At 47.4% G+C, this 15,221-nt stretch overlaps 1 protein-coding gene across 1 annotated transcript in view; it reads left to right on the top strand.

Annotated features, from left to right (window-relative positions):
• The first annotated feature begins 11,120 nt into the window (after positions 1 to 11,120).
• YPEL2 (yippee like 2) overlaps positions 11,121 to 15,221 on the top strand; it is a 21,816-nt gene continuing 17,715 nt past the window's right edge. The window contains exon 1 of the mRNA XM_008631099.2: positions 11,121 to 11,435. Within this exon, the coding sequence (XP_008629321.1) occupies positions 11,319 to 11,435 (117 nt within the window). The 5' untranslated portion in view covers positions 11,121 to 11,318. The remainder of the gene's footprint in view (positions 11,436 to 15,221) is intronic.

Below are 15,221 nucleotides of genomic sequence, written 5' to 3'. Positions count from 1 at the left end.
GCCTTTGTGTGTGCGGCCGGGCGAGGGGATGGAGGCCGGGGGGCAACAGGTCCGGCCGGGAGGGGGTCGGTCCCACCGACCCGGGGATCAACAAGGAGACGCCGGGGGAGGACGAGGAGGAGGAGGAGCAGAGGTGGCCCTTCCTCGCCACCCATCTCGCTGTGGCGATGAACGCGCTGTACACCCTGACCCCGCAGGTGGGACGGGGCGTGCGGGGGGCTCGGGCGGTGACCCCGCCGAGGTGCAGCGTCTTCCCTCGGGGCTCCGGGGCAGCAGCTCCGTTTGCCAGCGGTGCTGCGAGTCCCCGGAGCCCGGGCCGTGCCCAGCTGTGTCTCTGCTACAGCGCTGACATCGTGCCCGGGGGGGCACAGGGATTGCAGGGCGCCCTGGGGATGCCCCTCCCAGGGCAGTTCTGGCACACGGAGCGCCGGAACCGGGCGCAGGGTAACTCAGCTGGTCTGTGTTGTTGCTGTCGCCTGTGATAAGGGTGTAGCAGCTTCCTCTTCTGCGGAGCTCCGCCGAGGGCCAGGGCTGAGGGTGAAATGGTAACGGGGTTCTGCATCTCCATAGAAACATCTGGGTTTGATCCAGAAAAGCCAGAGAAATTCGAGGTGGCAGAAGTAGCCACGGGTCCATAGCTTCAGGTTTTAATGCTGATTTTTGAAGCCAAACTGACTTGAAATGCTCCTGTTTAAAATGTGATTTTTAACGGGGTAGGGAAAAAAAGAAGTGGAATCCTTGCCTCCTTACCCTACGATTTACTGGAGTGGCTTTGTCCCCACGTTTTTCTGTCTTAGAAAACAGCCCGAGGAAGGCCTGTCAGACCAGTGTTCCTCGCGTGCAGTTGGGCAAGGGCGGGACAGAGCACAGCACCTGCCTTCCTGCACTGCCTTCCTCAGGGCCTGCTCCAGATAAGGATTTTTCCTAATGCGTTTATGGTTACTTAAAGCTGGGCAGTGCAGGGAGGCCTGTGCTGAGTGAGAGGGTTGTAAACAAGCAGATACTGAGGGAGCTTGCCTTGTAATCCGTGAGAGGATTCTGCCTGGAAAGGATGTGTTTTGTGACTTCATCCTCACAGAGCACTCCCACTGATTCTGTTCAAGATCTCATCGTGTTGGATCCCCACCTCTGGTTCCTTGTAAACATTGTTTGCTGTGTGTGGAACAGGGAATTGAGATGTTCTCCTTTTCTCCGTGGATCCCTGATTCCTGTTCCCTGCTGAAAGGCCATGTGAAAGTGAGGGCTGTGCTTTGAAGCTGAAGTTGGGAATACTGTAAGGAGGCCAGAGATGTTGCTTTCATCTGATGGAGATGTCAAGTGCTTCTCTTACTTATTTATTATTTTAGTTTTCTTTGCAGGTGTCTCTTTCCCAGTGCCAAGATTGGAATAACTGGCAAAACTGTGTTGGTCCTTGAGCTCCCTCGTGTCCTCTGGATCCATAGATTCTGAATAAATTATTTCCTTTCCTTGCTGCTCGGTGTGTGCAGTTGAGTCAGGGTTGTATTGAAGAAGACAGTATCCCTACGTGTAAATCCACATTCCCTCAAAGGCTCCTTGACTCATGGATTGAATACCTGTTGCTGAGAGGGAATTTAATTAAGGAACTGGTCACTCTGGGTCCTGGCTGGCAGTTTAGAAAGTGGGAGCTCCTTCATCTGGTGTGGTACTACAAAAGCATTTCAGGGATTGCAGAGGAGTAAAAAACCATTTATTTCTAGTTCTTGCATCACGGCCTTGCCTTTGACCGTGTGTGTGGAAGAAGAGACACCAGTAAAGCCAGGCTTTGGTCATTACCTGGCAGAGCTTTGTTGGCTTGAGCTTAAGCAGAGTCTTCATTAGAGGTCAGCTGTGGAGTGCTGGAGCACAGGGATCACAGAGTGGAGTCTGGAATGGGGAAATTGAGAGTTCAGTTCGCTGGGCTGTTCTGAAGCTGATCAGGATGTCCAAGATGTAGCAGAGTGTAGTTATTGCTTGGAAACCAGGATACACAGCTGCCTTTTTTCCCCTCCTTGATAGAGACCTGTGAGTTGGTCCTTCAGGATGTTCCCGCTTTTCTGTGCCTGTTTATTTGCAGGTCTTGTCTTTTAGATCTAGTCACAGTAGCTAATGGCTAAGGACAGGTTTTCTTTTCCTTCCAGAAGCCAAGAGGAGTCCATAGAAGAGAGGGACTATTCTGACTCAAAGATTTTTCATTTCTTTAGAGCAGATCTTAGGTGGTAAATCAGTGTCCGTTGGTCGTGTGATGCTGGTTGAGAATGTGGATTTCTTATAGTTTGTCTTTTTTGGGGGGATAAAAAGCTTTCCAGGAGTGCTGTGCACTGGGCCTGAATCATGTTCCCTGTTGCCCCTATTGGTCCTGGTTTTCCCTTCCCTGGAATTTGGAGTCAGTTACCTCGGAGTCTGGTTTTTGCCATGTCATTTTGCCTTTTTGTCCCTGTTTGTCAGGGTCTGTGGCTGTCCTGCAGCACATAAGCTGATTGGTTTTGATTCTTCTCCTTCTCTGCAACCCTTTACTGGACAGCCCCATCTTCCAGGCCTGTGTGGGAGTGTTTCCACCCTCTGATGTGGGATGTGTTGGCCATCGGGAGCAGCTCCGTCTCCGGAAGCGTCACTGGACTGGCCAAGCTACTTAAGGCTGCAGGAAATAACATAATTAACGAGACTTAGTTCTCCCACATCTTGTACCTGACAATCTCAAGTCACTTGACAATGCTAATTAAAGCTAATCACGCTCCTCTGTTTTTAGTAAATAGCTATTATCCCTGCTTCACTCTTGCTTTAACAAATGATAGTGCCAGGCACTGTGAGTCACTGGAAGTTATGGGAATGCAACTGAGCTGCCTTCCGGTCTCCTCACTGACATGTCCATCTAGAGATTGGTTCTTTTACACCTGCCCAGGTGTTGGTGGAGAATGTTAGAGTGTGAGATGTTCTGCTGACTCACAAAAATACATCACTTTTAGACTCCTTTTTCACTGCCGTCGTGACTTGTACAGAACGAAACTCCCGCAGTCGAGCAAAGGCTACTAAAAGTTCCAAAAGCTGAGGATGCTTTGAATTTGCCCTTCAGAGAACTTTCTGATCTGCTGAGAGAGAAGGCAGAGTGGTGCCACTTCTCCTGTTTCACATTGGCACCATGAGGACAAAACATAGCATGGTGTGACCTGGGCATTACACGGCTCAGCCGTGGAGCTCCAGAAGAAACTCTGAGGTTTCACTGATGAAATATGGCTGGAGCAAGATGTTACTAAAAACAGACTGTCCAGCATCACAAACAAAAAAAGATGGGGTGAATTATTAACTGTGGGGAAATAAGAAATCTTCACGAGGATCCCAGGAACTCCCAGCTCAAACATGTGTCAGTAGGCGCAGAACTGTGCGAGGTGAGTCAGTTCACCTACCTTGCCAGGCTAGAGGGGATATCCAGGAGGAACTAATGACAAAACCTGGCAAGGTAACAGCTGACTTGACCTTCTTAAACTAGATTCAGTTTTAAAGTATCTGTCATGTGAAGATTCAAGCTCTAAATCCTCACCTGACTTTGCCACCTTGACACATGGCACTGCTAAAGGAAAGCAAGAAGGGTGGTGGCTGAAGTGCTGCAGTTTGTCCCTTGTTAATGCAGGAACTGTTGCATTAAAAGTGTTTCTGACAGAGATGGGTCAAAATTCACCATCTTATCCTTTGCTTTACTCAGAAAAGAGTCAGATGTACCAGGGTAGAAAATAAAGTCCCTGTCTGTCCCATGACAGATGAGCTGCTGGGCAGAGCAGGGCCAGGCTAAAGATGTTCCTGGGAAGAACCCTCTGAGCAGGTGGGGTTTGTGGGCAGGTGAAAATTTAGGAATTTGATAAGGAGAGCTTGTCGTAGTGAGTCATGGCAGGCAGCTCTAGCAAACCCTTATTTAATGTCTTTGAGGATATTGGAATGATCCTTGCAATAGATAAATGTTCTCACTGTGTTCCCTGGCTTTATCAGGGAGAAATGGATGATCCATCCAGCAGCCCCAGGTAATTGAATCCTGGTCATACCTACGTTTGCCAGAGAGGGAGATAATAAAGTGATCTGAGGAACACTACAGCAAATGAAACGATACGAGATTGATTTGGACAGCCAGACTGTTTTGCAATTAAAGCAAATCAAGCTGAGAAGTTGGGATGATGAAGAGCGTTTCCATTTTTTGTCAGTAAGTGATTGGTTGGATGGGAAGAGCTTTTCCTTGATGCTTTTAGTTCGGGATGGTGTTAGAATAACAAGGCAAGGGTCTTGTTTCATTTTGTGGAACACACTGGCAAAGTCCTTGATCTGGGGCTCCAGATGTGACCTTCACCTTGAACGTGTGGCTTGGCTCAGCACGAGGGTGGGTCTGAAACGAGGAGCTGCAGCCCAGCCAGTTCCGCTGCAGAGCTCTTACCCTTCCTGGGGCTGCTGGAGCTTTGCAAAATGTAGAGGAGGAAATGGAGTCACTTGTGTGTTAAATTAGTCCAGCTTGCAGCTTTTATTTGTGGCACGAGTGGGATTTGCTGGTGGGAGCAGACGGAAGCGCTGCCTCGTTCGGAATCGCGCTGCTTCTCCAGGCGACTTTTCCTGCTCTGTTTGGTACCACTGGAGTGGCCGCTGCTGGAATTGGGCCCTGGATTTGGCTGGAGGGACCTGAAGGTGGGCAGCTTGCAGCTGTAATCTCACCCTGCTGCTCCTTAGCAGCAGCACAGGCTCTTCTGCATTGCAAAGATATCGCTGCCAGGCAACTCGGGAGAGTGGGAAGAGAATTCAGCCAGAGGTGTCAGTCATTCCTTGGAGAGGCTGAATCTTGCAGTCCCTGCTTTATGTGGTTTCAGAGACAGGCCTGGAAAAAGTAATAAATTATAATCTTTCAGTAATACCTTTAAATAAAAAAAGGCTTAAATAAACCTTCTGTAATAAATTATGAAGCCAGGTGATGTCTGTCCTAGCTTGTCCCCTGCCTTTTTGAGATGCAATTGTAAAGGAAAGGCTTTGATTAAAATATCCAGAATTATTTCCCTTCTCTGCTTCCCAGTGTTGTCTGATGATGCTTTGAGTCGTGGGGAGAGATGAGTGAGCAGTGCTGACACTGAATGGTCCAAGCCCAGCCTTAGGCTGTAAAGAAACTCAGAAAATTCTCATTGTCTCCTGCTCTCTGTAGTCAGGAGACAGAGAACAGCACCTCTGCACCATCTTCACTGAGTTATTTTAACCTGTTCTTTCCCTTTCCAGTTGGCTGAACGCTGTAATTCACACAAGAATTCCTGCTTGGAATGCAGGAGCCCTGTGGACTTGCTTCTTGCATTTGAGAACCTGAAGATGCACTGGTGTGGGTTATGAAAATAAGTGAAACTTTTAAATTTGATTTAATCTCCAAATTGGCAGAACATAAATCAACTATGTAAAGAACCATTTTTTAAAAATATTTTTAATATTTATTTTTAATAAGCTTAATGGGTTTTTACTGGATTACAGTGACAAAACTACACAGACTTAAACAAAATTCTAACCCGAAGTGAGTTTTAAAATTTGCTCTTTGTTGCTTTTAAGTTCAGCTCATTTTCCTGTACTTTCCAGATGACCTTTATAGGAAGCCTGTCCATCAGAGACACCCCGGGGGGTTTGTTGTGGGGTGTTGTGTCTGTTTTTGATGGGAAGAGTTGTGATAGATATGGAGTGATGGTCTTAAAGAGCGAAAAAACCACCAAACCCCAGCCTTTCAAAGGTGATTAATATAATCAGCCTGGCAGTTCTGCCGGGTTTGGTGGTGGGAGTTTTTTTGGGGGAGCGTGTCAGCAGGATAACCCGGGGTTTTTCCTGCCAGGCTGGCTGTGGAATGTGGAGCACGGCAGGTGCAGCAGGGTTGGCATCCTGCCCGTCCCGGATTCCCTGTGGCCGGCTGGAGAGTCTGGGATTGCCTCCTGCTGCAGCTCTTCCTGATGCCCTCTAGTGGTTTCCTGGCAGGTGTCTGGAATGCTGTTTGCTATCAGTATCACCTTTATCCATCCCTCCATCCATCCCTCCATCCATCCCTCCATCCATCCCTCCATCCATCCCCTTTTTCCCAAAACCATGAAGTGCTTCCTCGCAGTGCAGGAAGACATGAAGTCACTTGCTAGGAGACACCCAGAGGAGGAAAAGGGGTTAAATATTATTATTTGTGTTGCAGTTGTGTCCATGCAGCTGATAGAAGTGCAAAAGGTTCCTGTTCCACATATTCTCATGTTCTTTTCCTGCTTCCAGGGTCTGGAGGATGAGCTGAGGGAGTGCAGGTGTTAGAGAAGGACACTCGGGGATGAGTGGTGCTGTTGAGCTCTTTGCAGTGTCACCTTAGCCAGGGTTTGAAATTGGTGCATTTCAGAAACTCGATGCTGAAGGAGTGAAGCACATTGTGTTCACCCGTCTGCTATTTCAGCTCCTTTCTTGGCTTTCCCCTGTGTTCCCTGTTTAAATTGGGGATGCTCATCCTTCCTCCCAGACCTTCCACAAGGTACATCCCACCCTCCCACCTTCAGACGATCCAGTTCATCTTTCCCAGAACTGAGGATCTCCACACTGCCCCAAACCAGGATTTTTTGTCACCATCAGAGTATAAAATGCTCCTTTAGCAGTGCCAGGTGTCTCTGAGGGTCCAACACTTGACACTGGTAACTTCTATTCCATAGGAAAGCAAAACTGGGCATCAAACCCAGACTCCAATTAGAGACCAGCCTTCCTTCTTTAAGCTTCAGTAAGGAATATTAAGGCAGTTTTTGTGAAGAAAACCCTGGTAAGTGGCTGTACTTACCTTGAGAACCTGGAGCAACCCAGGCTGCCACACCTTAGACACAGAAAACTCTACAAACCCAGCTCCTCTTGTGCTTTCCTCACACTGGCAATCAGCACAGCTCAAACTCTTTCTATATTAATGAGAAGAGACCCACCAAGGAAGAAAAGTTGGGTTTCCAAATATCTGGATTGTTTCAGAGCTGCAGCAAACAGCTTTCTATAGCATTTGCTGTATTTCAATAAGTATTTCACAGGCTGAAATTTATCTTTAAAATGGAATAATCCCTAAAACAAACTCTCAGACCCAACAAACCTGTTGTTTGTCCTGCCACAATGAACATTTGCATCTGAGCCGCATTGCAAATGGATTTTATTCAAAATTAGACTTGTGTGTGATGGTTTTATTCTCTGGCATATGGACTTGTACACGCAGTGGCCTTGTCTGGCAGGTGCTTGGCACAGACTTCCTCCCTTTTTTTGTGTTTCCTGAATTGCTGACAGCTTTGTGTGGAAAGTGGGTGTTGGACACCCACAGGTGGAGGGTGGATTCTGAACCAAGAAATTGTCCAAATGGCAAAATGTGTGGCGTGATTTTTCCATCAGGAAGTTGGTATCTGCTCAAAACTCAGCAGGATGAAGCAGGACAGCCCAACACACCCAGTGCAGGCAAGCAGAACATTCAGCTGATTCTCTCACTGATAACCCACAATAAATGATGTTGAAAGCTTTTTCTTTAGAATTCCTTCCTTTTGTCTAAACCAGCTTTCTGACTTGTGAATTAATTAATAGGCACAAATTTCTCTTCCATTGAATTGAGTGAATCCCATCCCAGAGATAAATTTCTCCTGAATGAGAAAAGAAAAATAATGGATGATGTTGCTGGCGACAGATACTCATCTCTCTGACAGTACTGGGCATGATGATAAAGTGAGCAAACCCTCTTTTGTTCTGTTTTAAAGTGAGTGGAATGACTCCACTGATGCCCACTGCCTATGATGCTGATGCACATGAACTCATCATTCTGAAAACCAGAGGCACAGCCCAAATTCATCCTCGTGCCTTTGTTCTGCAGCAGAACAAATGCACTGCTAGCTGGTAATTGTCTCTTAATTCAAATGTAGTTGTCATTAGGATATGAAAAATCCAAGGGGTTGGGTTTTGCATTGCTGGGAGCCACTGAATACATTTCAAAATTATATTTAAGACAGAAATTGGTCCTTACAAGCTGCTGGCTGTGCTTGTAGGATGTCAGAATACATTTCCTGTAGGTTTTCCCTCCTCTCCCACACTTGGATGAGGACAGAGCTCTTGGTAGACAATGCACATGTGATCAGACTGTGTGAAAGTGCTGTCTTGATAAATTATAGCTGCCGTAGCTGAGCTTATCTGAAGTTTTTATTCAAGGCATTTTCTTAACGAGGCTTCCCACCAAGATCTTGGCTCACAAATCTTTATTCTCTGCCCTGCCTGAAGCAGAGAGATCGAGTTTGCCTTCTCAGCACAGCCCTGAGAACAGGAATTGCAGTTCCTCTGATACCATCTCGCCTGAATATTTTTTTTTTGTCTGCTTTTAAAAGGTCAAATGTTTTTTGCTGATGTTCAGTGTGTTATGAGGTCAAATAAATGAATGCTCATGAAATGCCTTTGCAGAAAGCTGTGTGCAGCAGATAATTCCTGAGTGTGTTCATTGCTCTGTCAGATAAATGCAGCTGTAGTATTTCCTGCTTTATTCATTGTTCTGGAGCATTGATGCTTAGCAGGCCTGGACAGAGGGGTCAGCAAACAACAAATTAAGGGATTGCTGTGATATTATTCTGGTTGGGGTTTATTTATCTCTCCACTGGGCTCTGGGGGTGCCTGTGGATTACCTTCTCCAGCTGATCAGGAAAGGAAAGTTTGGCACGACAGGATGGAAGTGGTAAAAGTGGTGATGAGCATTTTACTGATCCATGCTGAAGTGAAGGAGAGAGGGGTTTGCACCATTTCATTACAAATCACTCAAGTTTAAGGTTTAGACACAGTCTGGATTCTCATTCAGGAATCAGTGATTGCCAGTCCTTCCTGGTGCTTTCCTCCAGGTGCTCTGTCCAAGGGAATCTGTCTCCAGACAGGGCTTGGTGCCTTGGGATGCAGTTGCATTTGGCCCCAGGAAGGGCACACTTGGTCTCCTGCTTCCCTGCACTTGGATGTTCACAGATTCCAGGTTCTGGGATGCCTTAGGGCTGGCATAAAACACGTCAGCTGCTCAATCAGGGCCTTGGAATTCGGGGATGGTTTTGTATCAGCTGAAAATGAGGATTCTGCTTTGGTTTATGTCTGGTTTCTGCCCTGTTGCAAATTTTGGGTGCAGTCCTTGAGTGTGTCTCACCTGGGATGGGAAAACAATGCTGACTAATGCAGAACTCTGTTCTGTCAAAATTCTGGTGCACACAGAGAACTGGGGCAGGATACAGGTGGAGACTGATTTATCTTCCTTCTCTGATGAGTGTAAAAAGCAAATCTTGTTGAAATCCAGAGCTGCAGCTGTGGAGCAAACAATGCCCAGCCCTTAGCAGCTGGCCAGGTAAATTCTTGGCAAGACCCCCTTTGGGCTGAACAAGAGAGGGGTGAGTTCCTAACAAGCTGGGAAATGAACCCTTCTGTGCCACGATGGGTCCTGCTTAGCTGTGGCTGTAACTTGAATTGGAAAAGGTTAATCTTGATTAGTTGGTGTTTGCAGAAAGCTTTAGGAATGAGCACTGCTGTGGAAGTGCTGACTGTTATGATCATGATAGATATGCTTTATCAGCAGTTTGCCTGATGAGCAAGATGCTTTTTTCCCATTTGACTGTGAGGAAGCTGCCTCCTGGACAGCAGAAGAAAAATATTTCAGAAAAAAAGGAACAAAAAAATGGGTATCCTGTTGTGTGTCTCCTATTTACTGGATTCTGCCTCCTTTTGAGCACTGTGTGTGGTCATGGTCCCTCTGGTACTTGCAGGGAGCTACAAGACAGAGAGAAAGGGACCATTTATAGGAACAGGGAGTGACAGGACAAGGGGGATGGCTTCACACTGACAGAGAGGAGGTTTAGGGTAGGTATCACCAAAAAATCCTTCCCTGTGAGGGTGGTGAGGCCTGGCCAAGAAGCTGTGGCTGCCCCATCCTTGGAATTGTCCAAGGCCAGGTTGGACAGAGCTCTGAATGCCCTGGGATGGTGGAAAGTGTCTCTGCCCATGGCTTGGATACCTTGAATCTGCCTTGTCAACTGTGACAAGGCTTGGGGAAAGTGTTGGAGGCAGGGTTTTCATGGGTGCCTAAGATGTTGTTTCTTGTTTTCTTTATTTTGGGGATGGGTGGTGGTGGTAGTGGGGAAGCTGGTGGTGTTCCATGTTTGATACACAAAGTGCAGGCTCAGAAACTGAGCAGAACCACGTGTCTTATGGAAAGGAAAATCCTTCTGGGAGGAGCAGTCAGAGTTCACGATTAATTTGTAGAGCACACATGCATGCCGTGGATCCGGGAGGGAGGAGAGCTTGCTTCCTTTATGCTTTTCCATCCTCAAAAGGAACACTTGTAGCTGGTAAGACTTTTATAGGTGTGGGATCTGAAAACTCCATTTCTGCCAACAAAAAGAGACCCAGACTTGAGCTGCCTTGCAGGTGCTGTCAGATGATGTCAGAGTGTGAAATGGTGTTTCCTTCCTGAATAGGGTTTTTAACTGTCTCTTGCTATCAGGAGTAGTCTTCAGAGGCTGCTGTCAGATGTTCAGATTAAAAAAAAATAAAATACTGGAGTGCGGTTTATAGAGTAGCTTCTACCTTCAGAGCTTGCAGGGAGTTATAAAGGAGAGTGTAATGAAGGAATCCTGCATTTCCCATGTGGAAAGTAAGGCAGAATGGGGAGAAAAACTGGTTTGGTGACTCATATCCTTACCTGGTGGCTCAGAAAACCCAGGTCCAGCTCCCAGTTTTCCCATGGGCTTCTGGGGTGTCACAGCAGTGACTCAGACAGGGGACAGCAGGGAAAGTCTTCCGACCTCTGCTCCTCACTTTCTCCCTGGGTGGCAGAGCCCGGGGCGGTGCCGAGTTCCCCACAGGGGTTTGGGAGACCAGGCTCGATGGAAATCATCCCAGCATCTTCACACCTCTGCAGTCATTTCCAGAGCCATTAAGTGCTGGAAGAATGGATGGAGATAACAGCAGCAGGGAGGTTTGAGGGCAGCCAGCAAGCAAATAAATCTCCATCCTGCTGATCTAATTCCCAGGCATCACTCCTGTCTCCTGCTCCTCAATCCAACCCTAAATCCCCGTGCGGGCTGGGACAGCGCTGTCACCTCTGCGAGCTGAGTGTTCTGTCTGTTTTCCACCACAGGTTTGTGTGAAATCCCCGCTTCCTCTGCCCACATCTCTTCCTCTGGAGCATCACCAGCGTGTGGAGCCTGCCCCACACACCCATCCCCTGCCAAACCACGGCCTTTACCTGCGTGTTCCGGTGTTTCCCGTGCGACCCGTCCTGCGGGAGCGCCTCCTGGGCCACCCCGGAGTTCAGCCAGCGCTCAGTGGCTCCAATGGTGAAGATGACAAGGTCCAAGACTTTCCAGGCATATCTGCCTTCGTGCCACAGGACCTACAGCTGCATCCACTGCAGGGCCCACCTGGCCAACCACGATGAGCTCATTTCCAAGGTAGGTGCTCCCAGGAGCGGACGGTTTGCTCACCTTGCAGATCAGTGGCTGTGGAAGTGCTTGGCCTTATCCAGCTGCCTTTTTCCTTGGGAAATGGGCTCTCAGCCCAAAGGATCTATTTGTGAGCTGCTATTTGTTTTAACTGATTGGGGTCTTCAGTATCCTCACAGGTTGCAGTGGAGGGGCTGGTACTGATCCCTTCAGTCTCATGACCAGGGAATGGATGGAGCTGAGTCAGGGGAGGTTTAGGTTGGATATCAGGAGAATGTTTTTCACCCAGAGGGTGATTGAGCACTGGAAAGAGGTTCCCTGGGGTTTGGTCACAGCATCAAACCTGTCTGAATTCCAGAAACATTTGGACAAAGCTCTCAGGCACAGGGTGGGATTCTTGGGGTGTGCTGTGCAGGAGGTGGACTCCGATCCTGGTGGGTCCCTTCCAGCTCCTGAGGGGTGTTAGGATAAGCTAAATTAAAAGCTCTCAGAGCCAATAAGTGTTTTGATGCAGAAGGAGCAGGCCAGTAAGAGGACCTTGTTCTGAAGTGGGAAAACTAAACTTTCCCACTGTCTGCTGGAGGCTGCAGTGCCTGGCTGTGGTCAGGCGTCGAGTTCCCAGGTCTCGGCTGCCTTGGAATAACTGTTCCGTAAAGCTTATTCAGCTTATAAAGTCTGTGTTCAGAAAAAACAGGCACAGCCAGAGATTTACGAGCTGAGCTGAGTGGAAATGCTGCTGTGAGCTCTGTGTGTGCAGCTGAAACAGTTCAGCTTCTTGGAGCAGCCTGGAAAGGCTGGGATCGCCAGGGACAGAGGTGCTGTGCCCAGTTGGAAAGGGGTGTGAAGTGTAAATGAAACAGCATCTGTGCCCTCGAGGTGAAATTGCTTCACCTTTGGGGGCAGCTGGGTGACTCCAGACTCCTGTGCCCAGTTGAGATGGGGGAGTGACTCCCTGGATTTTCATTTGGTACCCTGGATTTTGTGTTGGGACACAGAAGGTGCTTTACTGGATGAGGAAAGAAGCTTGTTTTACTTGCTGTTTTTACAGTAGATTAGCGTTTGTGCTCTGCTTTTTTTTTCTCAACACAGCTGGTCCCCAGCCAGGGAAAAACAAGGCTGTACATTCCCAGTGCTTTCACCTTTGATGCTTCCTTCCCCTCCTTGTTCCATGTCCATGCTCCAATGCAGCCAGCTTTGCAGGTTAAGTAGCTTCCAGCAGGGCAATGCCAGTGCTGCCAACTGCTTGGAATTTGAGCTTCTAGCCCAAGGCAGGCAGAAACTGCTCAGGAATGCTGACTGCTAAAATACAGACAGGAGAGGAAAGGAGGAAAGCAAAATGTGAGGGTGTGTGTGACTTGTGGAAGTGTGCTGTGGGATCTGCTCCTTCAAAAAGTTCGTTCTAGACCAAGGTGTAAATAGTTGGGTCCTCACTGCTGGTGGAGCCACTAGCAAGTCATGGAATTTCAATGCAAAGGGTTTGGGGTTTCGGGGTTTGTTTCTCAGGGTTGTAAACATGAATAAAAACACATTCTTTGTGTAATTGGAAACCTTATAGAAGTAGTTGTGCAATCGTGGCTTGTACAAGTGGCTGTTTGACAGAACAGAAGGGCAGTCCCTGCCTCAAGGGGCTTCCAAAATGTGGAGGAACTTTCCCAGGCAAACTTAAATTGTTGCCTTTTTATCTGTTTGAGTTCAGTTTGCAGAAAGCCTCGGGGAAATGTTTCAGTTCTTTCATCACAGCCTTACTTTCACATCCCTGAACCAGGCACTGCTTGTTTTCCATATGAAAACGTGGCAGAGGAAAAGGGAGGAACGAGGATGGGAAAGGGAGTGGGAGATTCTGCAAACGGGGGCGTTTCTCAGGCTGTGGAGCAGCTCATCCTGAACCTGACTGTGCCACTCGAATCCAAACAGCCCAAATGACACCATCCTTGGGAACATTCCCAAGAAAACAGGCTTTTATGGAACAGCAGGGTGTTGGTGATTTGCCTCCATGAAATTAATTCCTCTGCTCCTTTTGCCCCGAGCTGTGCAGAGACCACACGAGAGCTGGGCTGCTCTGCACTCCAGGAGCTTTTAGCTCCTTTGGATGCACACAAGTTGCAGCACTGGCTCGAGCTGTTGGATGAAGCACAAGCTGGAGGTGATTCCCAGGATTGTTCTGTGTCAGTCCATACTTTCATTTCCTCTCCTTCTCCCAAGTTTCCCCTCCCAGCCCTTCAGCACCAGTGTTAACTTAACTCTGGCTTCAAAGTGTTTTGCCAGGACCAGGTATCCAAAACTCTTTGACAAATATGCTTTGGCAGGGCAGTTTTTGCTCCTTTCTCTACTTCAGGAAAACCTTGTGCTTGTGCAGGGGTAGAGAAGGTTTCTCAATAAACCACTGCTATTTAAAGAAAACAATCGATGCCGAGGCTTTTAAGAAAATCCAAAGCTGTTACATGAAGCCAGTTACCAAAATGTTTCTTACTTGGCCTTTTATCTCCTGCAGCCTGAGGGAGAAAGTGGTTTAGTGTGTCTGATTTGTAACAAGATCTGAATTGTAGGTTGGACTGTCTGGCCAAGAAAGGCCTTATTGACTTAGAAATATTAAGGTGATCAGATAAATTGGGTGGAGTGAGTAGTTTTCCTTTCTGTGTTCCTTTGGTGTCTGGGTTAGCATGAGTGGAGGTTCTTGTTCCCTTGGAGCAATGCATCATTTAAAAGGCTGTGCCAAATTTAGTACATACTCTTGTTTCATTGCTTTTTCCAGTGCTTAAGTGGGCTGAGACTTTGGGAACTCAACCCTGCCCTGCAACAGATTCCTGTGTGACCTTGAGGAAGTCACTGGATGTCTTTATTCCTTCTTCTCCCCACCTGAAATGCTGCTGCTTTGTCCACTCTGCTTGGAAGAGTTTGGAGCAGGTCCTGTCTGCTCCTCCAAATTAGTACAGGGTGTCCCAATCTTCTTTGATTGTATTGTAAAAACAAAACCACTGTGCCAGGCAACTGTACTTAAAAAGCACATTTCAATGCCAAAAAATAAGTGAAAGGTACTTCTTGTTACAGGCACAACATCCCATGGTTTTTAGAATGTTTAAGAAAAAAATATATTCCATAATCAATGTCACCAGGAAGGAGTCACAGGAGGTTTTCTTTTGCATCATTTTCTGGTGGGGCCTGAGGGAACAGCCAACAAAATAGACACTTAACAAGGTAAAGTTAAACAAGTTTCTCCAACTGGCAGGGGTGATGCTGATTTCTACCTCCTCTGTGCCATTCCAACTCTTTGTGTGCCTTTTCTGTTTGAATCCACACGTCCTTGGTGCCCTTCAAGGAGGTTGGGAACAAGAGCAGAAAGATCCAGGTCGAAGATGGCACTGGAGTGTCTTGGGTGCTGGTTTTTTGTGCTATGTGAGGAGTAATTCAGCAGAAATGTCCCTGATTATGGAAATATGTGGAGAATGTCTTGTGGGCGTCCTGCAGTTTCTTTTTTTCCACGAATTGCTGTGATCCAACTGCTAAACATTATGCAGTGATGTATCCTCTGAAGTTAGCCCGAGGCTTGCCGGGGAAGTTTAATGTTTTCCTTTGATGTCTGCATGGAACCTCGCTGAACATGAATGGGAAATTCTTCAGCACAAAAGGCTGCAGCTCCTCCAGCACTGAGAATTTAGGAAAAATAGAGGACTTCTGTGTGCCTGACTTTCTTATTTGGGGTTGGGTTGTTAATGAGGGAGCACTTAGAAGCTCTTTTTGATCTTCTCAGTCGGGAGTTGGGAGGTTTATCAGGAAAATTCCCTCCCAGTCCTTCTG

The sequence above is a fragment of the Corvus brachyrhynchos genome, unplaced genomic scaffold, assembly GCF_000691975.1.
Source record: "Corvus brachyrhynchos isolate BGI_N302 unplaced genomic scaffold, ASM69197v1 scaffold283, whole genome shotgun sequence".
NCBI classification, from domain to species: Eukaryota; Metazoa; Chordata; class Aves; order Passeriformes; family Corvidae; genus Corvus; species Corvus brachyrhynchos.
Note: the sequence above shows the minus strand (reverse complement) of the source record. Positions and strands in the feature narration are given on the sequence as shown.